Raw genomic sequence first — 21,171 nt, 5'->3', positions numbered from 1 at the left:
CGATCCTCCCGCGGCGCCCGGCGTTTGGGGTTTTTTTTCCTCCTCCTCCTCCTCCTCCTTGCCTTTTAACCGCGGCCACCTTGCTCGCGGGGGCCCGGCTGGGAGCAGCTCTGCGGGACGCAGGAGGCCGGCCTCCGGCTGGCTCGGGAGCGGGTACCGAAGCGGGCTGCTCGCGACGTCCCTACGGGGGCGCAAACCGCGGGCAACACCTCCAGGCAGGTTCCCGTCTCCGTCCGCGCTGCCCTCTCCCGCCCTGCGGCGAGCGCGGCCCCGCGCCTAGCACCCCGCGCTGGGTGGCTTTCAGGGTGGCATCTGCAGAAAGAGCAGTGCCAGCCCACGCCGCGGGCCGCCCGTTTTCCCCGCTGCCTCCGGACAGCGACTGAGCAATTCTGCATTTAACCGCGCCATGGAGAAACGCCCAAGGAGCCGGCTGATGCCTTCCCTTCTGTGTTCGCCTCCTACGAAACAAGTACCCACACCGGGATTTCGCCTAGCGAATAACCAAAGTTGCTAATTAAACGTTGCTTTGCAAAACACCACGAGGAGCGGGGGCGAAGAGATCCTCGGCCCGCGGACCCAGCGGCGGGATTTCAGAGGGGTCCCAACGCCCCCCAACGAACCTCCCGGCGTCCCCAGCCCCTTCCCCGTCCCGCTGCGCGTGGAGGTATCTCGGGGGCGAGTCTCGCACTCGCCGTTAAATACGCGTAACGTCAGTTCTGGCTTGGATTCACCCGGGCTGCGGAGGCCGCCCGCGCCGTCCCGGGGAGCCTCTCCCAAAGCAGGGCTGCGCCCGCGCTCCGGGGGCGACGCGCCACGGCGAGACGCGGGGACAGGCGCGCACCGAAAGGCGTCTCGAAAGCGGACGGAGCCGGACGCCAGCGCGGCTGCTGGGCTCCTCGAGGCAGCTCTCTCCCCGCTCCGTCCCTTCCTAGGCGAGGAAACAGTCCAAAGAGAAGCAGCTGTCTCAGGGGAAAGTGCAGACGAGGCAGCGCGCCCGGCTCTCGCGGGCTCCCCTCTCCGAGCACGCGTTTCCCCCCGCCGCCACGGACCAGCAACGTTCCCCATCGCCTCCTGCGCTGGGCTGGCTCCGGCCAGGCCCCGCTTCGGAAAGGGATTTTTGCAGCCGGTTGCTCAGCTACGACGCTGGGCTGAGAGGCTCAGTAAGCAGCGTCAGGCCCGCGACAAAACGCCGGCGGCCCCGGCCCTCCGCCACGCACGGATCTGCTGAAGATGCAGAAGTTATTCTAGGCCTGTAATAGGGCCGGGTAGGCTTACCCAGCGCTAAGACATCACCTGCCTAATCTCTTAGGCCAAATCCTGGCTCATAACGCGCTCCAGAAGCTCAAACAATCCTGAAGCTGGGCTAAACGCGGCTGAGGTCTTCTCTCAGCAAAGCAGCATATCCAGCCGGCTGAGAGACCTCGCACCGAAGGAGCGAGTAGTTGTTTAACCATCGATCCTTCATTTTGGGGGGGGGGGGGGGGGAATCTCCACCACTAGCCAAGGTCCCAGCATTACCCAGGCACAGACAGCCCATTGCATCTCCTGTTTCCGGCAAACATACAGGATGCATATCCCAATATTTCAGGCAAAGCATGCAACGTCCTTGAAAACACATATTTCTAATGAAGGCGCCCCTAATTGAAAGCAGGACCTCTGGGCAGGCTGAACAAAGGGAGATGTTTAAGCAGGCACGTGCTTTTCTCTGAACGTCATGAAAAGAGAAGACAATCTTCTCCGGCCCCCAGAGACACATTTCACGCTCTCCCTGGGTATCTTCTGCTGGCTGCAGCCATGCCTCTTTCCAGCCTGGAGGCGCTCCCATTTTCCCAGGCCAGCGCTACACCCGCTTGCGGCTTGGCCCCGGGTTATATAGCCCGTACCAGCAGTGCTTTTAGAGCTGGGGAGCCCCCTCTAACCCTTGAAAACTGTCTCCCAGGCTGCTGGCATCACGCCTGCCATTGCCCTCATTATTAAGCTGCAACATGTTAATAAAGCTGCAAGCTGAGCAAAGCTCAACCATACTGATAAAACCACTAAGGAATCGCAATGAGGCCATGGCACATTAAGCCCCCCTCTGGTCCAGATCCCACAGATACCAACTCACACAGCACGTGAAGGCTCCTCCTGCTCACTCTGCCCCAACCACTGCCAGGCCCTCTCTGGAGGGCAAAAAGCACGGATTTGGGAAAACAACCATGACTCGAGAAAGCCACAGCAACAGGCTACACCTGAAGACGAGGGCACAGCTGATAACGAGCACATCTGAGGGTAGCACTCCCTTCAGACACATTTCACTGCAGTAAGTGCTTCCAAGAGCCCAGGGCTTTTACCTGCCAGCTGTGGCTCAGGGAAGGAGAAGGCAGCAGATGCTCAAGCCACATTTGGGCAGAGCTGTGCAGCAGCCAGGGCAGACACCCACAAGGAAACCCACAGCACTGATGTCACACCTTCCCCCAGCTCCTGCCAGAGCAGGAGTGACAAGAGCATCTCCAGCTCCCTGAGGAGAGCATCTGCTCCCTGAGAGGGTCGCCAGGCTGACCTGTGAATGAGCACAGCCTGTCCCGAGCTCTCCTGAGCAGCTTCAGCAGCAGGGTCTACCCCACGCCGCACAGGAAGCCTGCAGTAGGGCCAGGACTGATGCAGCGCCTGCCCTTCCTGCTCCGCACCAATGCCACAAAACCCTTCCTCCCCAGAAACGTTGACTTTCAGCAATAAGACATCTCCCAAGGCTCAAGACCCACACTGCAATCCCCTACTTCTCAAATCTGAGGGTGCTCCCTGCCCTTTTATAACCTCTCCCAAGCACACCAGTGCCTGCATCTGTGCTCCCTCCGGTGTCACTGGCTCAGAGACTCTACAAAGCCTGGCACAGGCCCTTCCTTCCAGGGCTATGTTTTGGGGGAAAAGAGAACGGGGGTTCTGGGGATGGTCATTGTCACCAGAGAGAAGTTTTCTGCAAGTTAGCCTGGAGTAGCAGGGGACACACGTCCCCCAGGGCAGAGCCACCAGCCATGCCGTAGCAGGGGCAGTCAGGCCGCCTGCACATGCTGGTATCAGCTGATGCCTGCTTCTTCTCCCTGGGGTCACCTTAGGTGGCAGGAGATGATGTATCAGCAACAGCTTTAATAAGTCACATATATACTGATCCCAGTCTAAATGGGATCTCTCTAGTTAATGTTTTCCTCTGCTGGTCTAATCCAGACTTGACTTTGGACCAGTAGGTACATCCTGCTGCTTCTCTGCCTCCCTCTCGGAGACACTCGGGGCTTGTTTGGAGCTGTGCTGGCGTGGCTGGGTTTGCCACGGAGAGACAATTCTTGTTTGAGTTGGAGTCAACTACCGGCATCCGAGGGAGGCTCCAAAAATCACTCACCTGTAGGAAAAATATCAACAGCCATTTCAACTTCTCCCACTAATGAAGCACATTAATGTGACCCTGTGAACTGGGAGTATCGGTATTTTCTCTTCTTATTATACCCTACTCTAGTTTTCTTCTGGTCTTTAAGTAGCAGGGAGTTTTGGCGGTGATGCCTGGGGCTCCGGGGAATGGTGGCGTTAGCGGGGAGGAAGTCAGCCCCAGGACAGCCGGGTGCAGAGAAGGGGGCTGCAACGGGGTGCACAGGGAATCGAATGCTTTCGAAGTGAAAGGAAACGGGGTCAAAATCAAAATGAAGCAGTGATGAGTAAGCCAGGCTGCATCGAGAAAGGCGTTCTGGAGGACGTTAGCACAGAGAGCAATTAATGTTTGCTAAAAAGGCGCAGCTATGGTAGAAGTTGTACGAGTACACAGGGCAAAACATCAGATGCCAGTATCTGCTAAGCAAGAGAGTGGTCTAGGCAGATAAGCCTCTGAAATGTCACCTCAGATCATTGTGGACTTCAGCTCAGTGCAAGAAGCTCAAAGGGAGGAGGGAAGCCTTGTCTAGTGGGCAGCGAACGTGGGTCTAAGAGCCCTGGCTGACTCTGTCTTGAAGGTACCAGACTGCTGGCAGTGCTCTGACACAGGAAAGGCTGGAGGTGGTGCGTCCAACAGAAATAGCATCCCTAAAAACACGGACAAGTCTGTAAGTCCAGCCGCAGCCATCCGTGCAGGTGGCTAAGACACCCAAGCAACCCAAGAGGACGGTTATATTTCATGTGTGGCTATGCCTATCTGAGGTGGGAAAGTGTTACTCATAACCAGCAGATGTTTGCTGGGCCATGAAGTCAAACTACCGGACTAGTCCACATAAATGGATAAAAAAGCCTTTTTCCAGCACAGCATGAGGCCTGTCCCAGTCTTAGGGAATCCTTGCTGCTCTGCTGGCTATCCTCACCCACCAGCCCCTTCTCTTGCTCCAGCTCGGTTTAAGGGGATTGGATGAGCTAATCCGCCGTGTCCCCTCACTACGCTATCAGATGGGATTTCTGCACTGGGACTGAGAAGGAAACCTAGAGCTCAAGCAAACTCGTGCACTCACACAACCCAGCCGACTTCTGCTGGGGGCCCGAGTCCAGCTTTCCCTGCCCTGCTCCCACTGCCGGGGACACATGATGTTATTGCTTTCAGTGTGACAAGGTGGAAAAAGGCTGGCACAGCTTCAGTTCTTCCTCTGTGCCCAGGAGGCGAGTCCGGGTCTAGCTGGGATGATGAATGTCTTTGTCCCCCAGTTCTGCCCTCTGTCCGCTCCTGGGACACAGGCTGGAGCTGGATTTTCAGCACATCTGAGAGGCACAGGGAGCACGTGAGATGACAAGCGCAGTTCGGTCCTCCGGGGGACCAGGAGGGTGGTGAGGATTGTTGCGTTCGGTGCAATTCCTGTATGGAGCGGGTGTATTTACACGGTTACACCACCTGAACGCTGGCTCTCCCCTTGGGTCGGAGTTTGGACCTGCAGGCCAGTGAGGGACCAGGGGCTGCAGCACACATAGACATTTCAGAATTAAATGACAGCCTTGTTTTCTGTTGTTTTTTTTTAAGAGATGGCATGCCTGACCAGACCACATTTTTTTGGTCCACGTCCCATATTTATCCTGTAATTACACCTTCAAACAAAGGCTGCCTGTCTGTGAGATTGTTTTTTTAAGGACACAGTCTTATTATACGCTGTGCTTTCACTGTAACGAAATACGGGGTGGGTAATGAGGGCATTCACAAAATTTGGGGGTGAAAGCTGTTCCTTCTTGAAACCTGCCCCACAAGCAAAGGGCAAAGTAGGACTTGCCCAGACCCTCTCCTCTCCTCTATCAGTATTCCTTAGGAAAACCCAACTAGTGACATCCTTTCTGCTTCTCTGCCCCCCCATGAGAATTCATGCCCAGTCCTTTCTCCTATCCTACGTCAGTTTTGGCCCATAAGAAAAAAGCATCAGCTCACCACCATGCCTCCTGCTGCCGAGCAACACCGGAGAGGTCTTTGCAATCCTTATAGCAAACTAGCTAATCTGGATAAAGCTTATTAAGATCCTCTTTGCACCTGCTTGGATCGCAGCACAATAAGCGACTAATTCCTACAAAATAGCATTTCCATAAAATTACTAGTAGCCACCAGGCACTTGGCTCTGGAGGGGAGCGAAGATTTATGCCTCTCAGAAAACCAAAGGTAGTTGCTGAAGCTGTTCTGCTGAGGCATTTCGAGCAGAGGTCCCCCCAAGGAAAAGGAGAGCCCTGGCTCTGCCCCTGCTCACCCTGTGCCTGGGGGCTGCGGGATCCCGAGACCACACCGAGCCCGGGCTGGCGGCGCTCCATGCTGCACCGGGTTCCCTGAAGCACCCGCGTCTGGGGTGAGCCTGGGCATCTGCCTTAGGCAAGATTCATAACTTCTAGGTGGCTAATGATAGGTGAGACAAAGCCCGCTGCCAGAGCTCTCTGAGCCTGGGAAGCTCACCACGCTCGTGGCAGTAGGTGAGGTGGGAACTCAGCTGTTTCACTCGCTGGGAAAGAAAAGCGGGAGCTCTCAAAACAGCTCCTCCTGCTCTCCGGTGGTGCCCAGGGGAAGAGGAGCCTTGGCGCTGCAGAAAGGGGAGGCGCGAGGGCTGCGGCGCGGGCTCGGCAGGGCCGCGGGCAGGCGGGCGCCCTGAGAGCCCTTCTGTCTCGGCCGGCCGGGCCAGCCGCGGGGCCTGCAGCAAACCCCTTCCGAAAGCCATCTCTCTGCACAAAGCCTGCTTCATAGCCAGGGAACAAGGAGAATAGTCTTGTGGTGACGCTCGAGGACAAACCGGACCCCCTGTTACCAGCTACCGGAGGCCGTTTCTTCATTGCTTGCTAGATACAAAGATTAGTTCAATCGCAGAGACTGACGCGTTTTACCTTTGGGTTTTTCCTGAATCCCTTTCCCAGGGGGATCTGCAACCAGTTTATGAGCTGGCACATACACAGGCGCTGTCTATAAATACACGTGACTAGTTTATGCAGCCTGACAAAAATAAGGTGATTTTGGTGCTGAGGGCTGTGGCTTATGGAAACGTGCCAGTGGTGTTCTCTAACTGATGTCACAGGAAAACTGGAAATGAAAAATGAGGTTTGCTGGGAAAAGAATAAATAAAAAAAAGTTTGTTGATTTTTGTTAAAAGTAAATTTTATTTATAAAGTAAAAAAAAAAAAATAGCCCATGTTGATGTTCAAGAGAAGCCAGGAACTGGTATGAATTGGTTTTTCCAGGAAATTCATTGTCCTGGATTAGCCTGATTCTATACCCTGGGCTGCTGCAAAGGTCCCTGCGGTGCGCAGGAGTTATTAGGTCGCCGTGTCTATCCCCAGACAAAACGGGGAGATGCAGGCGAGACGCCAAGACTGGACGATGCAGTCTGTCAAGCAGAAAGCAATCCCTTGCTTTGATCTCTGGAAGACACACAAATACCTTTTCCTTGAAGCACCACCTTGAGAAGTTGTCACAGCTGTGCCTGCGAAAGGGGGACATCCAGGCAAAGCTTGTGGGCAGAGGGAGTATACTGCGTTAGGCGACTGATATAGCTGGAGAAGAGCCAAATTTTCACACAAACCCACTCGTCCTGAGGTTTGCAGAGACAGGGAGCGAGGCAGTCAGTCACAGCGTCTCCTTGGGAGAGACGACTCCACAGTGCGTTTGATAACGCATTTTTGTAAGTCTCAAATGATCTGTATGTTTTCCATGTTTGCGAGGGACGTTTTATCCCTTCTGCACTCAAGGCAGGAAGCGACGCCGTTAGGAGAAGTTTTGTTTGGTTTTACTGCACAGAAGCTGGTAGGGAAACAAGCAAGACCTTTCAGGCAGCCCGAACTCGGTCGGGGGGGACGGGGCCCTGGGGGACGGCCTCGGGGGGAGAGCAACGCTCTCGAGAAGACAAGAAGGAAGGGAGGGATGTTAACAGTCTTCAAACATGTTGAGGGCTACTGCAAAGATACAGACTCCCCGGATGTCCACGGGGGGCAGGACAAGGAGTCGCATGCTCACAAGGAGTCTGAAGTGAGAAAAGCTTTCAGAGGATGAGGATAGCAAAGAGCTCAGAGGGGTGAGCAAGCCTGGGGGTGCTGAGGTCTCTGTGGCCAAAGGGCTTTGGGAACGTCTTAGAGAAATAAATGCCAGGAGCGCTTAGAGCTGAGCTGCCCTTCTGAGCTCTCCAGACGTACCTGCTATGACCGTGTAACGCAACCAGCCGCTCTGGAGCGGCAGAACACAGACACTCGTGGCAGCCTCAGGTCTTTCTGTGTGGCATTGTTGAACCCACCCTTTGATTTATCATACTCAGAGGGACGTCTATCAGATCTGGCTGACGTTGGATAAAAGCTGATTCGGAGAGGATGCAGAGACAGGAGTACACATAGGCTGCGTGCACGTGTAAAAACTGGCTAAAAGCGACACCTCCATCATGTCTTGCAAAATGAAAGGGCCTTGCTGTGAAAGAAGCAGGAATCCCTCTCATCCCCTGCACCCACTTTCAGAGGACAAAAATGCAAAGTGGGAGGAAGCCTGAATGCAACTGAGAAACGCAGCAAGAAGTCCCCCCTCCAGGAGATGCTATGCTAACTCCTCTGTCTCACGGCTTGTCATGGAAATGCAGAGCTGGGACAAGAGCATCCCCCAGAGCACCTTCCCTATGCCTCTTCTTTCCCACTGACCGCATGACACCTCATGTTGAGCATATAATCCACAGGGTAGGTGCGATGAAGAGGACCAGGGTGTCTGGAAGAAATAAGGGGAGGCAGACTGCTGTCCTCTCCTTCCTGCACTAGCTCCCAGTTTCCCCAGGTGCCTCTGCCATATAGAGCACTGGTAGAAGACAAAACCCTCTCTGAAGCTGGCTGGCTCTTACTGCAGGCATCTGTTTGCAGACAGCCCAAGAAAAAACAGCAAAACAAGGAGGTACGCAACAACATTTGCCAATGCTGAGCACGCACCTGCACACAGAAAGCTCTCTCCAACCACACTGTTTCAACAGTCAAAGTTTTTTCCCATTTGCCAACAGTTTGATGTGACATTTCCTGAGCCTTTCATAAAGACTTCTTTTACCTCAGCTGTTTGGTCTGGGCACTGTTTTTGCCATTGGCTTTGTCTTTCTTCTTGGTGTGTCTCCAACACACTGGCCAGGAGGTTTTTCAGAAGCAGCAGCATTCAGCTGAGAGGTGGCCCTGATCTTCTGATGTAAAACTGGATTCACCTGATAGTCTTCATCACCTGGGAGCAGAAACATCACCTGGTTCTGAAGCTCTGTCCTTCCCGGTGACTTTGCCTCTATTTGCAGTCGCACAAATGAAAACCAAACCTATCCCTGGCAATGCATGGATATGTTCTGCATTTGCATTTGCATTTGCCTTGGAGGCAGGTTGAAGACATTTGCCTTACGACTGGCCAAATTTAGGGAAGGGACAGTACCTTCTTCTTCGTGGGAGGCCTGGTGGAAATACTCCTGCAGTGGGAAAGAACTACATGTTTGGGAAAAATAGGGAAGTACTATTATAGTGTTCAATTTTTCCTAGTAGTGGGTATGTGCTGTAAAATGCATGCGATGCCTGACATCATGGGAGAAGAACTGCCACTGTAAAAGCAAGAGCTGGCCGCATAGGTACAGGAGGAAGGAGGAAACGAGTAGCACACGGCAAGTGGCATCTACAGCCTCGGCCTCTCCATCTTCTAGGCTTGGGCCTTTGGATTTGATCCGGCTTTACTCAGCGAGATGAAATGCAAGGGGGAGTTGTGCAGGCAAGGACCCTGCTGGTAAGGGGATAGGTTCATAAAGCACAAGGTAGGAAAAAACTGTCCATGCAATTTGAGGGAAGAGTTTAAATCAAGTGCGGGAGATTGCTAAATTCATCTCTTTAACATGGATACAGGTTTGTTTTGTTTTTCCAGTAGCAGCACTGAACAACCTTTCCAAAATCTGGCCATCACTAGGCTATTCAGGAGTCTCTTTACAGACTGGTGACCAGTGCAGGTACCAGGAGAGAGTACAAAGATGAGACTCCGAGCAGTGATGCATCCCGGCCTCCAGCCATTCCTGCCTCCAGGACTTCCTGGCCAGAGTGGGTGTCCCTGTGTTCAGCCGCTCTAGAGGATTTATCTTCCCTGAATAGACTGAATGATCAGATTCAGATCAGAATGATTTTGCCCTGTTTAAGGTTTAAGCATCCTCCAGGCAAGTCCTATGTAACAAAAAGTACAAACCTGCCACTGGCTTATTTCACTGAGGCCTCGTGCTTTCCTACCAGCAATCCTTCTCCACGCCTGGCGTTACAGTCTACTGTTACATCCTTCCTCGCGCATTCCTTTGCCAGGCTGAAAAGTCCCACTATGTGGTACAGAAACACCCCCGTGCTTTCAGCCCCTTTGTCACCCTTCCCCACACTCTTTCTAGTTCCCTGGTGCCCTTCCCACAATGGAGCGGGAGCATCTGGCGCCAAACACTGGATTGGGACACCCACCAGATCCCGGCCCCCGCGCTGCAGTGCCCCCACAGCTGAGCCGGCTGCACCCTCTGGCGGAGAGAGGCCCGCATTCACGGCCACACGTTTGCTAGAAGTCAGGGAGAGAGACAAGGCACCACACCGTGCCTGCCCCGCTGAGCTCACGCCACCCAAGGTGTGAAAGGGCCCAGCCACGGGACGTAACCCACGGAGAAGCAGGTGCACTCCCTCCGGGGCATCGTTTGGCCCAGTCATCTACTGAGACTAGCAGGTCGCCAGGGAGCAGGCCTGGGACCAGCAGCAGCAGCAAAGCAGAGCTAGTTTTCAGACAGGACAGAGCAGGGGCACAGACTCCTGCCCTGACCACAGGGAACCGTGACAGCATCCTAACTATGCCCTCAAGGTGCTACTTCATTCCTGATTTTTTGGCACAAGTTGGTATTTTCTAGCTCTCAGTCCTGGAAGTTACCTGGAGCCAAAAGCCAGATTACGACACCCAAGGGAGAAAGCTCAGCTTCAGGCACAGTGCATCTGACTGTTCTGCTGGACCATGCTGGCCACAGGCTGAATATGCTGTGGAATAAACTTCACTTCTCCCCTGCAAGGTGTCTGCTTCTCAAGGAGAGCAGAGAGCTTTACTCATCTCCTGTGATGGCAAAGACTAGCTGATCTCCAGGCAAAGGGCCACGAAGAGGATTTCTCTGCAAGCAGAGCTGATACTCACAGAGGGGCCTTGCCACAGTGACTCCACCTCAGCTCCCCTCGTGTGATTGTCAAAAGTCACAGGGGGGTTGCAACCCTGAGCCCAAGCCCTGTTACAGCAGAGCACCTCTTTCCCAAGAAAGATGCGAATCCCCTCCCACCTCCCCCTTCAAACATCTCACCTCCTTGAGGCTCAGGGGAGCTTTGCTCCTGACTCTGCTGGGAGTGGTCTTCAGCACAGAGCCAGCGTTCGCTAAAGGTGGAATGAGGAGCGGAAAGTGGCCTTCAAAATCAGCATGCAAGAGAGAGTGTGGGGACAGCTTTGTCAGCTCACAACACTGCAGTGTGTACAGGAGCTATATTTATCCACATGGCCAGCCAGCTATATTTATCTGGAATGCCACAGGAGCCAAATGTCTTAGGGGTAATTTCTGTGCTGTGAAAGCACATGATCTGGATGTCCTTTTTATAGTAAACCTCCTCTTCTGCTTCCTCCTCCCCTTTTCCAGAAACCATAGCTGCCTTCCAAGCCCCATAAAGTTTTGCCCTTCCCTGCTCTGCTTTACACCCCAGTATCCCCCAAGGTGATGCTGGGCTCATCTTACCTTCATCTGTCTCCCACAGCCCTCTCTGAGCTCCTTTTCTTGCTGCCACTTGGAGCAGATATGGTTTCATTTCTTTCTCCAATGGAGCCATTTCTCTCGGTGAAGGGAGAGAGCTACAGCAAAGAGAAAGGTGGAGCTATGAAAGACTGAACTTTGGGGAAGGAAACCAGCCCCAGTGAAAAGCGGATCCATCCACTGATTGCTTTATTCAACCAGCCTCCAGCTTCAGCCGGTTTGTGGGTTTCTTGACAAGATCCTCCAGCTGAAAACAGTCCAGGGTGGGGAGTCCTTCCTTCATGTTCCTCTCTGACATGGCTTCCCTGTGGCACAGCCTCTGAGGGCTGCTAAAATGGAAATACATCGGCCTTCCCCCAGGAAGGGCAGGAGCGGGGTACTCTTCTGCCCCCCAGCCACTGACTGCCAAAAAAAAAGGGAACATTGAATCAACGTCCATTCAAACAACATTCGTACCTGACAAAGGACTAGCCAAGGTGCAAAAGGAGAGCCCAACGTTCATGACATTTCTCAAACAAGCTAAACCTTCTCCTGACTTTTTCTTTTTTTAAAGATGAGCTCATCCCCTTTTAACGCTCAGGGTTGGCAAAACTGACTGCACAACCTCAGCGTTAGCAGAGTCTGTTGCCTCCGTCCTGCTGTAGCCAGAGAGGGCTTTCCAGAGCAGGCGGGCCGCGCTCACGCAGCGTCAGCAACCTGCTCCTGCCAGGCTGCAGCTACTGCAGTCACGAAGTGGGCAGGCTCAGCTGGGGCAGTGTTTGCCAACTGGTTTGAAAACACAACCCTTGCTTTGTAAAGACAACTAGACCTTGCAAAGGAGTGGCCTCATAGGACTGAACCTCTTTCAGTCACGGGCGTTAGGCTTTTCTGTAAAGAAATCTTCAGGGCTTCTTTACAGCATAGCAAGGACCTGAAACACTTTACAGTTTTTGACTTTGTTTTCCCCACCAGGAGTCAAGGTCTGGTCTACATGGTTTTTCCTGAAAGGCTCCAGGAAAGCACCAAACCTAGGGAAACCATGGAGGGAAAGGGCTGCCACAAGGCCTCTCTGCAGCCCCGCAGAGAGATCCATGTCGCAGGCACCAGGCACCGCCAACAAGGAATACCTCAGCCAGCCCTGGATCAGCTCGGTTGGATGCTGACAGTGGTTTCGCTGTGTTAGCAAGATGGAGCAGCGCCAAGGCAAACAGACCCATGCTGCCTTCCGGTCCCCCGGCATCCTGAGAGATACCAGCTGTGAACAGGGCTCCAGCTAAATCAGACAGAGCCAATGAAGCAGACCCGCTCACCCCGCCAGGGCAATGAGCCTTACAATCACTTTTTTACCTGGGGGAGGGTGTGTGTATGGAAGGGGACTCAAGAAAGGTAAAAGGGGAAATATTCAGTACTTGAGACTCTGGTGCTCACTTGGCCAGATCACGCTGCCTTCCCCTTGCCCTGGCAGGAAGCACCCCTGTGCTCCTTCTTCCCTGGCTGCCTTTCCTCACCTGAAGGACCTAAAGGTTCCCAGGCTGAGCTCACACCTTGAGAAATCTTGCTCCCACCTAGAGCATTATAGAAATAATGATATACCAGCTGGCAGCTCTGCAAACCTGCCAACAACATGCCACAGGGAGAGGTGGAAGAGAGAGCAGGAGATGGATACACAAACAACAAAATCAGCTCTTGTCCTGCTGCTGCAGAGGGAGGAACGTGCACCCATCACCCCTTCTGCAAACAAGAGGCTCTGCAGGGAGCCGACACCCCCAAAGCCCTGCGCTCGGCAGCAGCCCCGGCCCCAGCGGACGCCCTGCCTCCCTCGTATGTCGGTCAGACAGGCATCTGCGCCCAGTCACAGGGCTGGGATTTGTTCCACGTTTGGGTGATTTCATCTTAGCAGGCAGACAACGTTCGCAGATGTTTTCTTCTCCTCTCCAAAATCTATCACTAAAGCGGCTTGTGTTATTTCCCGGTGCTTACTGCATCCCCCCGCTACCAGCCCTTCCCGGCAGGCGGGTTCACGGTCTGTCGTAGCAAAATGAAGGTTTGCCGATGTCGGAGACGTAGGTACTCACGGAAACAACCGCGGGGCCGGAGCCGGGGGCGGTGCGGGCGGCCGGGCTCGCCCGGGGGCGGCGCGGCTCGGCTCGGCTCGGCCCGGCGCGGCTCGGCTCGGCTCGGCTCGGCTCGGCTCGGCTCGGCTCGGCCCGCCCCGCCGGGCGCCGCGCTGAGTCAGCGGGGAGGATAAAGGCGGCCGGGCCGGGCCGGGGCATCGCTGCTGCCGCTGGTAAGTGCGACGGGACGGGACGGGAGCGGGCCGGGCTGGGGGCGCCTGCGGCCGGGGGCGGCGCGGGGCTCTCCCGTCCTCGCTCGGGCCGGACGGGGTCGGTTTGTCCCTCGCCCGCCGCTCTCCGGGGCGGGAGGAGAAGCCGCGGCGATGCCGGCGGAGGGCAGGGGGGACCAGGCTCGGCGGTTCTGCGGGCGCTCGGCTCCGAGAGCACAGCGCTCTTCCCGCACCCCCAACAGCCCGGCGGCAGGCGCGGGAAGGCTGCAGGCTTCCTCTTCCTACCGCCTCGCAAAGGCCTGCCCTGCTCTGCCCTGCCCCGCGGAGTGTTGCAAGTACTCTGTGCCCCACCTGGGAACCAAGGTCACTGCAGGAGAGCTGGTGTTATAACCAGAAGGCAAGCTAGAGCATGAGGTGTGCTGTTGTTGCAGTTGCCTGTCTCTTTTCCTGAGCTGCCTTGTGGCTGGGCCACTGTCAGAGTTAGTGTCAGTAATCTCGTCCATATCGAGCCAGGATGAAGCCCCTGGCGTTCAGAAAGAGGCACTTATTGATTTGCTTCTTCCTCTTTTCCCCCCTCTAGTTCTTCTCTTCCTCCAAAGTAAGCTCTCCTGCCTGCGATGGGCTCCAAGTTGTCTGTGGACGACTCTGTGCGCGTTGTGATTGTTGGAGGTGGCTTTGGAGGCATTGCAGCTGCCAGCCAGCTGAAGTCCTGGGCAATCCCCTTTGTGCTGGTGGATATGAGAGATGCTTTCCATCACAACGTCGGTGCCCTCCGGGCCTCAGTGAAGAGCGGTAGGGTCTTAACAGTCTTATCGCCACGAGCTTTCCCCCTGCTTGGTTCCTTGTGGGCCAGCTCTCTCTTACTCCCTACCAGAGATCTGTCTAACCATAATCCAGCCTTGACTGCAGCCACTCACCAGTGCTCAGGGGAAGAACGAAGAGGCAAATTAAATCAAGTGCCCTCCCTGCCCCACTTATGGTGGAAGATTGGACGCTTTCTGTCTAGAAAGATATACGTAGCTCTGGGAGGACCTGCAGACCATCTATGTTAAGCTAAGACCATAGCTCAGCAAACCCAGAGGCCTCTGTTGGCTCCTGAGAGCCTTCAGCTCACTGAAGCAGCTTGCTGCAGGGTCACATGAAAGTCCTTGCCTCTGTGCAAATGGTGTGGGAGGGCACGGAGGCAGATAAGAGTCCTTCCCTTCTCCTTGTCGTCAGGCTGGCTTTTTTCTCCTGTAGAATTACACTACAAATGCCCCATGGCCCACAGGAAAACTGAGAGTGATAACCATTCAGAGCCTTTTCTCCTCAAGGGTTAGAAGATGACTAAGCTAAAACCAACAGTAGCTGGAAGGAGCAGTTGAGTGGCATGATTCTCTCTATCTGGTACTTGAAATGCTGAGCAGCTTAACTGCAAGGCCAAGGGTTATAGCATTCTGTCAATAAGCCTGTCTGCACTGCAGGGTTCATACTGGGATTACACCTAAGTTTTGGGTAACCCACTACTCCAGTAGCTGGGGATTTAGTGGAAAACTCTAGCACTCAAGGCTGGGAACAACCATCAGAATTATGTCAAAAGCCTGGTCCAAGAGGTAAATACTATGAAGGCCTCTGTCATCTATCTGAAAAGCCCTGGACCACAGTGAAGCAATAACTGGCAAATCAGTAAAAGAGGTTCTATACAGGGAGCAAGACAAACTGTTTGCATTAAATAATCTGTTAAGAAATGTCACTTGACCTCTGAGGGGCACCATACATTGTTAAAGCTGAGGGAGAAGATCCTGAAGCTTACTGCCAGGCAGGCAGTGATAACACACAGCAGGAGAGAGGCCCAGCCTGGGGTCCTAGTTGCATACAATGCCTATTATGTGAGCTTCCTAACTTTTACAGAGGGAGATCTTCCCCCTGATATCGCCTCTTATCACAGGATTTGCCAAGAAGACTTTCATCTCCTACTCTGTCACCTTTGGGGACAGCTTTCGACAAGGCAAAGTTGTTGGAATAGACCCTGGGAAACAACAAGTCTTGCTAAGTGATGGTGAGGTGGGTGTGCTGGTGTGACAGCTGATGCATATAACTTTTAATGAATAACTTGACTGCATTTACAGGATCACTTGCTAATGCTGACAGCCAGTCTTAAAGGGAACATGTGAATATCTCCTCAGGGGATGTATTGGCTGTGAGAACGCAGTACTCCAAATCGAGGCTATTTTGTTTTTGACTGGGAATGTCTGGTTGGAGAAATGACTTAGAATTAAGGTTTCAAACTGCTGTCTGTGCTTGGGAGTCCCTCTGGGGAAAATCTGCAAGAGGAGCAGGATCACAGGGCATCTGGACACACAGAATGTGCCTCTGTCTTGCCTGAGGCAGCTCTAACAGAAGTTGGTCCGGTTTCCCACCTTCTAATGGGAACAGCAGTACAACTCTCACCTGCAGTGGCATGTGTGTTTTGGATGGAATCCTGTCCTGGGAAATGCACACACTGGACCTTTGCACTTTGAGTTGGATAAGATCTGGGAATGTTATTGTGTTGTGGCAAACAATCCGAAAATCTCCTAAAGCACAGTTCAGCTGAGCACACTAACCCTGATCTAGCAAATACCCACTGGGCTCAGAGTTCACACACACACACACACACACACACACACACACACACATTAGGGTTCCTGTTCTGATCTAAACCTCAGGCTGGCTGAAACATTTGACCCCCAAACAAGTCACAAGCCAAGCCCTTCTGAAAGGCACTGATTGCTTTCCTCGAGGCTTCTACCATTTGTGGACAGGTATCCAAATGCTCATGTTTAACACTTGCCCTGCAGCTCCAGGAAGTAGAGAGAAATGGAACCAATGACCTACTTCTGTAGAGGGCTGCCCCAGAAAAAGAGTGAAGCAGGCCCCCAACTGTTACTTCTAAAACCAAGACACAATTTCAGAAAAGACTGTAGTGTTTAGTCATCCTGAAGAGCTCAGGGGGAGAGACCCTTTGCCTGTATGCTTGTAACTGTGTGTAGTTAAAGTGGCTAAAGCTGTGTTGGAATGAGTGTGCAGCAACTATTGCACCCCATCCAGTGCTCAGATCTTTTATTTCTGTGACTAGATTTGGAGCTCAACATGTAGCCTTAGAGCTCTAAGATCCTATCTAACTCCAGCCAAAGGCATGGGCAGCAGTTCTGGAAACTTTTTGGCCAAAGCATCTCAAGTGTCTTCAGAAGAGTGTGAAGGAGAGAAGTTAGGCTGTATGTATGTGTCTCCCTTTAGATTCTGAACTCTGTGTCCCAGCTGACCACTGGAGCCACTGTGATGTAACCTCAATGGTGGACATGAGCTCATAGCTGGTGGACATCACAACGCATAGCTTTACTAGGCTGTTAGACCTAGAAAAGAGACTGATGCCCCTTAAACATGAGCTGCTCTTGTCCCTGGGGAATTTGGGTTGTTTCCTGTAAACTTCAGAGTAGACTTCTCAAAACACTCTGCTCATACTCTGAGAAAGGCAGTTACATAGCTTCACCTGTATCAGGTCTCCTCCTAATGTTACTTTCTAACAGTGGAAAATTCTTTCCTAGTTAAAGGAGGGTCAGTGGGGGCTTGAGGAGATGAAGTAAGTGAAGAGTATGTAGGAGGAAACAACTTTGTTTTAGGCTCTCTTCTTTAAGAGGTCTAACATCCTGTTCTACCTTCTGCCCTCCTCAGGAACTTCACTACTCCCATCTCATTCTCGCAACAGGCAGCGATGGGCCGTTCCCTGGGAAGTTCAACAAAGTCATTGACATGGAAAGTGCCATCCAGACCTATGAGGACATGGTCAAGGAGGTGAGCAGCCAACTCCTTTCCTAGGAAGTGTTGCCTCTCTTAATTCAGCCTCCATGTTCTAGATAGATACCACTATGGATATCTGGAGCCATCTGTCTTTGAGAACAAGAGGTGAGGCCAGAACAGGGAGCATATGCTATCTCATCTAGCATTCTGCATGCCCCAGTGGATGATCAGCTGTCTGCACAAGGGGAAACCTGAAGGGCTCAGTAATATTATGATATACAAAAGAAGGGTGCCTGGGTTCTCACCTCTGTTCTTGCTTAACAAGCTAGGTGGCTTATGGCTGCTAGGCCAATGCTGTATAATGGATGGAAAGGTCCGTTCACTGAGTGGCTGACAGTATCTGACTTCCAGCATGTGACAGTTCTCTTGTAACATCAGTTTGTTTATTTCAAGATTGAAAAATCTCAGCGCATCCTGGTTGTGGGAGGTGGTTCTGCTGGAGTCGAGATGGCTGCAGAGATCAAAACAGAGTACCCGGCCAAAGAGGTAGTAGCACATTAGTTGCAATTTACTTCATCCATGTTTCTGAGACTGTTCTTCTGTGATGGTCCTGCTAGAAGTATCTCAGGTCACTGCAGATCAGGAGCTTCCATACAGTGGCAGCCTTCACCCAACTTCTTTCTATTCTGAGAGCTTCCTACCACCTGCCACCAGTGATGATTGGCTTCAGAGGCCTTTCATTAGCTCTCTCCCCTTAGGCCTCAAGTGGGATGGAAGGAAGCTATCTATTGCTCTTCCTGTCCTGCATGTGGGGCATTCTCTCTCATTGCTGTGCCCCCTACTTTGCTGTTTTGTCCTCAACAGGTCACCCTCATTCACTCAAAAATTGCACTAGCTGATGTGGAGCTGCTACATAGTGTCCGTCAGGAGGTGAAGGAGATTCTCCTCAGGAAAGGAGTGCGCCTCCTGTTAAGTACGTACTCTGAAGATTTAGACTCTGAAGCTCTCAAACTGCTCTTTCCTCAGCCAAAGCACCTCCTTCTGATTTCTGACTAAGCATAGTTGCCTTAATTTCCTGTTTCTGTAGCTACATCTGGGCTAGCTTTAAAGGGCAGCCTAGTGAAGGTTTGTGACCCTGAGCTCTCTGTTAAACAGGTGAAAGGGTCAGCAACCTTGAGGACTTCACTCCAAACCAGTTCCAGAAGGATATGGTAGTAAGGACAGAAAAGGGCACAGAGGTTACAGTGGACATGGTGGTCCTGTGTACAGGGATAAAGATTAACTCTTCGGCATATGCCAGTGCATTTGGTAAGTGAAAAAACACTAGGTGGGGAGAAGCAATACAGTTCTTGTACTTGATTACTGTGCTACTAGGAATCAAACTTAACACAGCCAGCAGTGATGATTCCATGATACAGCTGAGGCTCTAACATCACATTACCTTCTTGACTGTGAAATGCGACCTTTCAAAGCTAACAGAACAGACCACGTGTCAAGTGGTCCACAATCTTCTCCAGCTCCCTCTACTACTATCTCCAAGGAACCCTAGTGTCCCGTTTCAGCATGAGGCAGATTCAACCCAGAAGCTGATGATAACTCTTACCTTCACCAAGGCTGATTTCATCCTAGATAAGAGTTTGAGTTCTGAGCAAAAATAGTGCAGCAAGAATGCTGAGTGTGCTGATTCCAGTGTCACGAGGCATCTTCAGTTTGAGTCCTCTTATAGCCCAACTTCAGCTGTAGCACTACAACTATGAAGCAGTATGACCATTATACAGTTTTTTTTCCTCAAGCTGTGTATACTAACTCTTAATAACTTGAAGTTTCATGACAACTGATTGCCTGAGAACTATAGCAAGGCAAAAAAAAAAAAAAAATCTCTTCCCTGACATGTAGAAAAGGGAGGGGGGGAACCCTCCTCACTTGTTGTCAAACATGTCACTGTCAGTCAACAGCATTTTGGGCTCTTAGCAAACAATCCAAAAATCCTTATGAAAATTTACTATTTGGCAAAACAGGGGATAAACTGGCAAGTAATGGTGCTTTGAAAGTTAACCAGTACCTCCAACTGGAAGGCTATGAGAACATCTATGCCATCGGGGACTGTGCAGATCTGAAGGAACCAAAGATGGCCTACCACGCTGGGCTCCATGCCAACATTGTGGTGACAAATATCATCAACAGCCTGACACACAAATCTCTTAAAACATACCAGCCAGGTAAGACCAGGTGGTAAGAGCTTACCTCAACTGCTGGGCTCCTCTTCTGTAGAGAAGAGCTGTTTAGCATGTATACATTGAAACTTGCATGGGACACTAACTGGAAATGAAGGGACCTGTAATTGGGGTTGACTATTGACTGATATAGCCTAGGCTTCATCTTAATTCTGTCAAAGACACTGTAGATGTTAATTACCTGTGTTAGTCTATGTACTCAACATGTCCTTTCTTCACTAACATCTTGCTGATAAATCTACCAGTGGGTTTCTTCTACTCGTCAAACTTGTTTCCTTTTCTTGAAATTGTGTACAATCCAATTAAATCCTAGGAACAAGGAAATGACTTGACTCTCTCCTCCCTTCTCCCCTTAAACTATACCACAAACATGAACTGAAAAGTCCAGTCTGAAAAATCTAGTTGGGGGTAGGCCTCATTAGTCAGCAACTGATGTAAATATTTACTAAACTTCAGCCTTGAAAGCTTTTCCATATGGATGGAGGATAACTGGATAGCCATTTAGTTTTTGAATGGCTGCCCAGCCTACTTTAAACTTAGTATTTTTGCATCTCTTGGACTCAGTCTTGAGAGGAGAGGGTCACTTTATGCCACAAATACAGGCAGCACCATCCTCCTACTGCACAGCTCTAAACCAAGAGGAATGCCTGACTTCCTGTAGTGAGGAGACCAGAACTAGCCTTCAGTTTTGCCAAAGGCTGACTCTTCCTTAGAAGAGGGGAAGAACAAGCCAATCTCATTAGCCTTTCTACTATCTGCTCTACCTTTTCCATTAATGTTGCAAGTAGTTCTCCTTGGGTCTGCATCTAGAATTCTGGCTTCTTCAATTGCCATATAGTAATTGCCCAGAAGTTGGGAGGAAGAGGTGGGAGGAAGTGCAACAGCTGCATGTAATACAGTTTGATACTTGAACTGCTTAACTTTAACGGACACTTACTCCTCTGCATCTCCTTTCCAGGGTCACTAACATTCCTGCTTTCAATGGGCAAGAATGATGGGGTAGGCCAGATTAACGGTTGCTATGTGGGACGTCTCTTGGTGACTGTTGCTAAGAGCAGGGACCTTTTTGTCTCCAAGAGCTGGAAGACAATGGGGCAGACAATGCCCTACTAGGAAGTTCATTAACAAACCAGCAAGGGCTATACAACCTGGAAGATGGTGAGGGTGCACTTTCATTGCCTGGACAGACTGCTACTGTCTCCTCCAAGCATCTCCTAAAGCCACTCTTCAGTGTGGTGCATTAAAGGGGTGCCCTATGTTGCTGTAAAGGCAACAAGGCACTTTCTGAACCAATTGCCACAGAAGCTCTCATGCTGAAAGCAGGGGAGGGATGATTCTCCTACTTTCCTGTGGAGGCAGCTCTGAGCAAGAAGTTTGGTTTACCTTGATTTGTAACAATAAACACTGGTTTTCAAAATCTCTGTAGTTGGTTGGTTCTTGTGTGGGTTTTTCTCCAGCATTCTCCCTACCTGCTCTTCTAAAAGGTAAGTTATCATGGTACCTACCTGTTACTGTGGTACAGAGGAAGCTTATAGGAAGAACAACACCTCCCTCAAGCCTTGATAATCCTGGAATTCAGAGCATAACACAGCTTTGGGACTACATCTCCTCTGCAACTTTGTCACTTACACAGCTCTCTACTTCAGCCAAAAAGCTGCTACATTTGTGTTAAGTGTGATACAGCAAAAAAAAAAAAAAAAAAAAAAAAAAAAAAGCAGTACCTTTAACAGTG

The 21,171-nt window shown here is 51.7% G+C and overlaps 1 protein-coding gene across 1 annotated transcript; it reads left to right on the top strand.

Moving 5' to 3' along the window:
• The first annotated feature begins 13,255 nt into the window (after window positions 1–13,255).
• On the top strand, window positions 13,256–20,860 carry AIFM2 (AIF family member 2). The gene is made up of 9 exons (XM_068951201.1): window positions 13,256–13,449; window positions 14,027–14,238; window positions 15,374–15,489; window positions 17,140–17,259; window positions 17,659–17,751; window positions 18,070–18,178; window positions 18,361–18,513; window positions 19,224–19,424; window positions 20,398–20,860. The coding sequence occupies exons 2-9, from the start codon at window positions 14,064–14,066 to the stop codon at window positions 20,550–20,552; spliced, it is 1,122 nt and encodes a 373-aa protein (XP_068807302.1). The 5' UTR covers window positions 13,256–13,449; window positions 14,027–14,063; the 3' UTR covers window positions 20,553–20,860.
• Window positions 20,861–21,171: the final 311 nt, after the last annotated feature.

Source organism: Struthio camelus, chromosome 7 (assembly GCF_040807025.1).
Source record: "Struthio camelus isolate bStrCam1 chromosome 7, bStrCam1.hap1, whole genome shotgun sequence".
Lineage (NCBI taxonomy): Eukaryota > Metazoa > Chordata > Aves > Struthioniformes > Struthionidae > Struthio > Struthio camelus.
Note: the sequence above shows the minus strand (reverse complement) of the source record. Positions and strands in the feature narration are given on the sequence as shown.

What these genes read in the sequence shown, in the direction of transcription:
- AIFM2 (XM_068951201.1), top strand. Translation starts at nt 14,064, where the DNA reads ATGGGCTCCAAGTTGTCTGTGGACGACTCTGTGCGCGTTGTGATTGTT. An exon ending in TCTTGCTAAGTGATGGTGAG is followed by an intron (nt 15,490 to 17,139) that starts GTGGGTGTGCTG and finishes TGCCCTCCTCAG; the next exon opens with GAACTTCACTACTCCCATCT. An exon ending in TCTTAAAACATACCAGCCAG is followed by an intron (nt 19,425 to 20,397) that starts GTAAGACCAGGT and finishes TCTCCTTTCCAG; the next exon opens with GGTCACTAACATTCCTGCTT.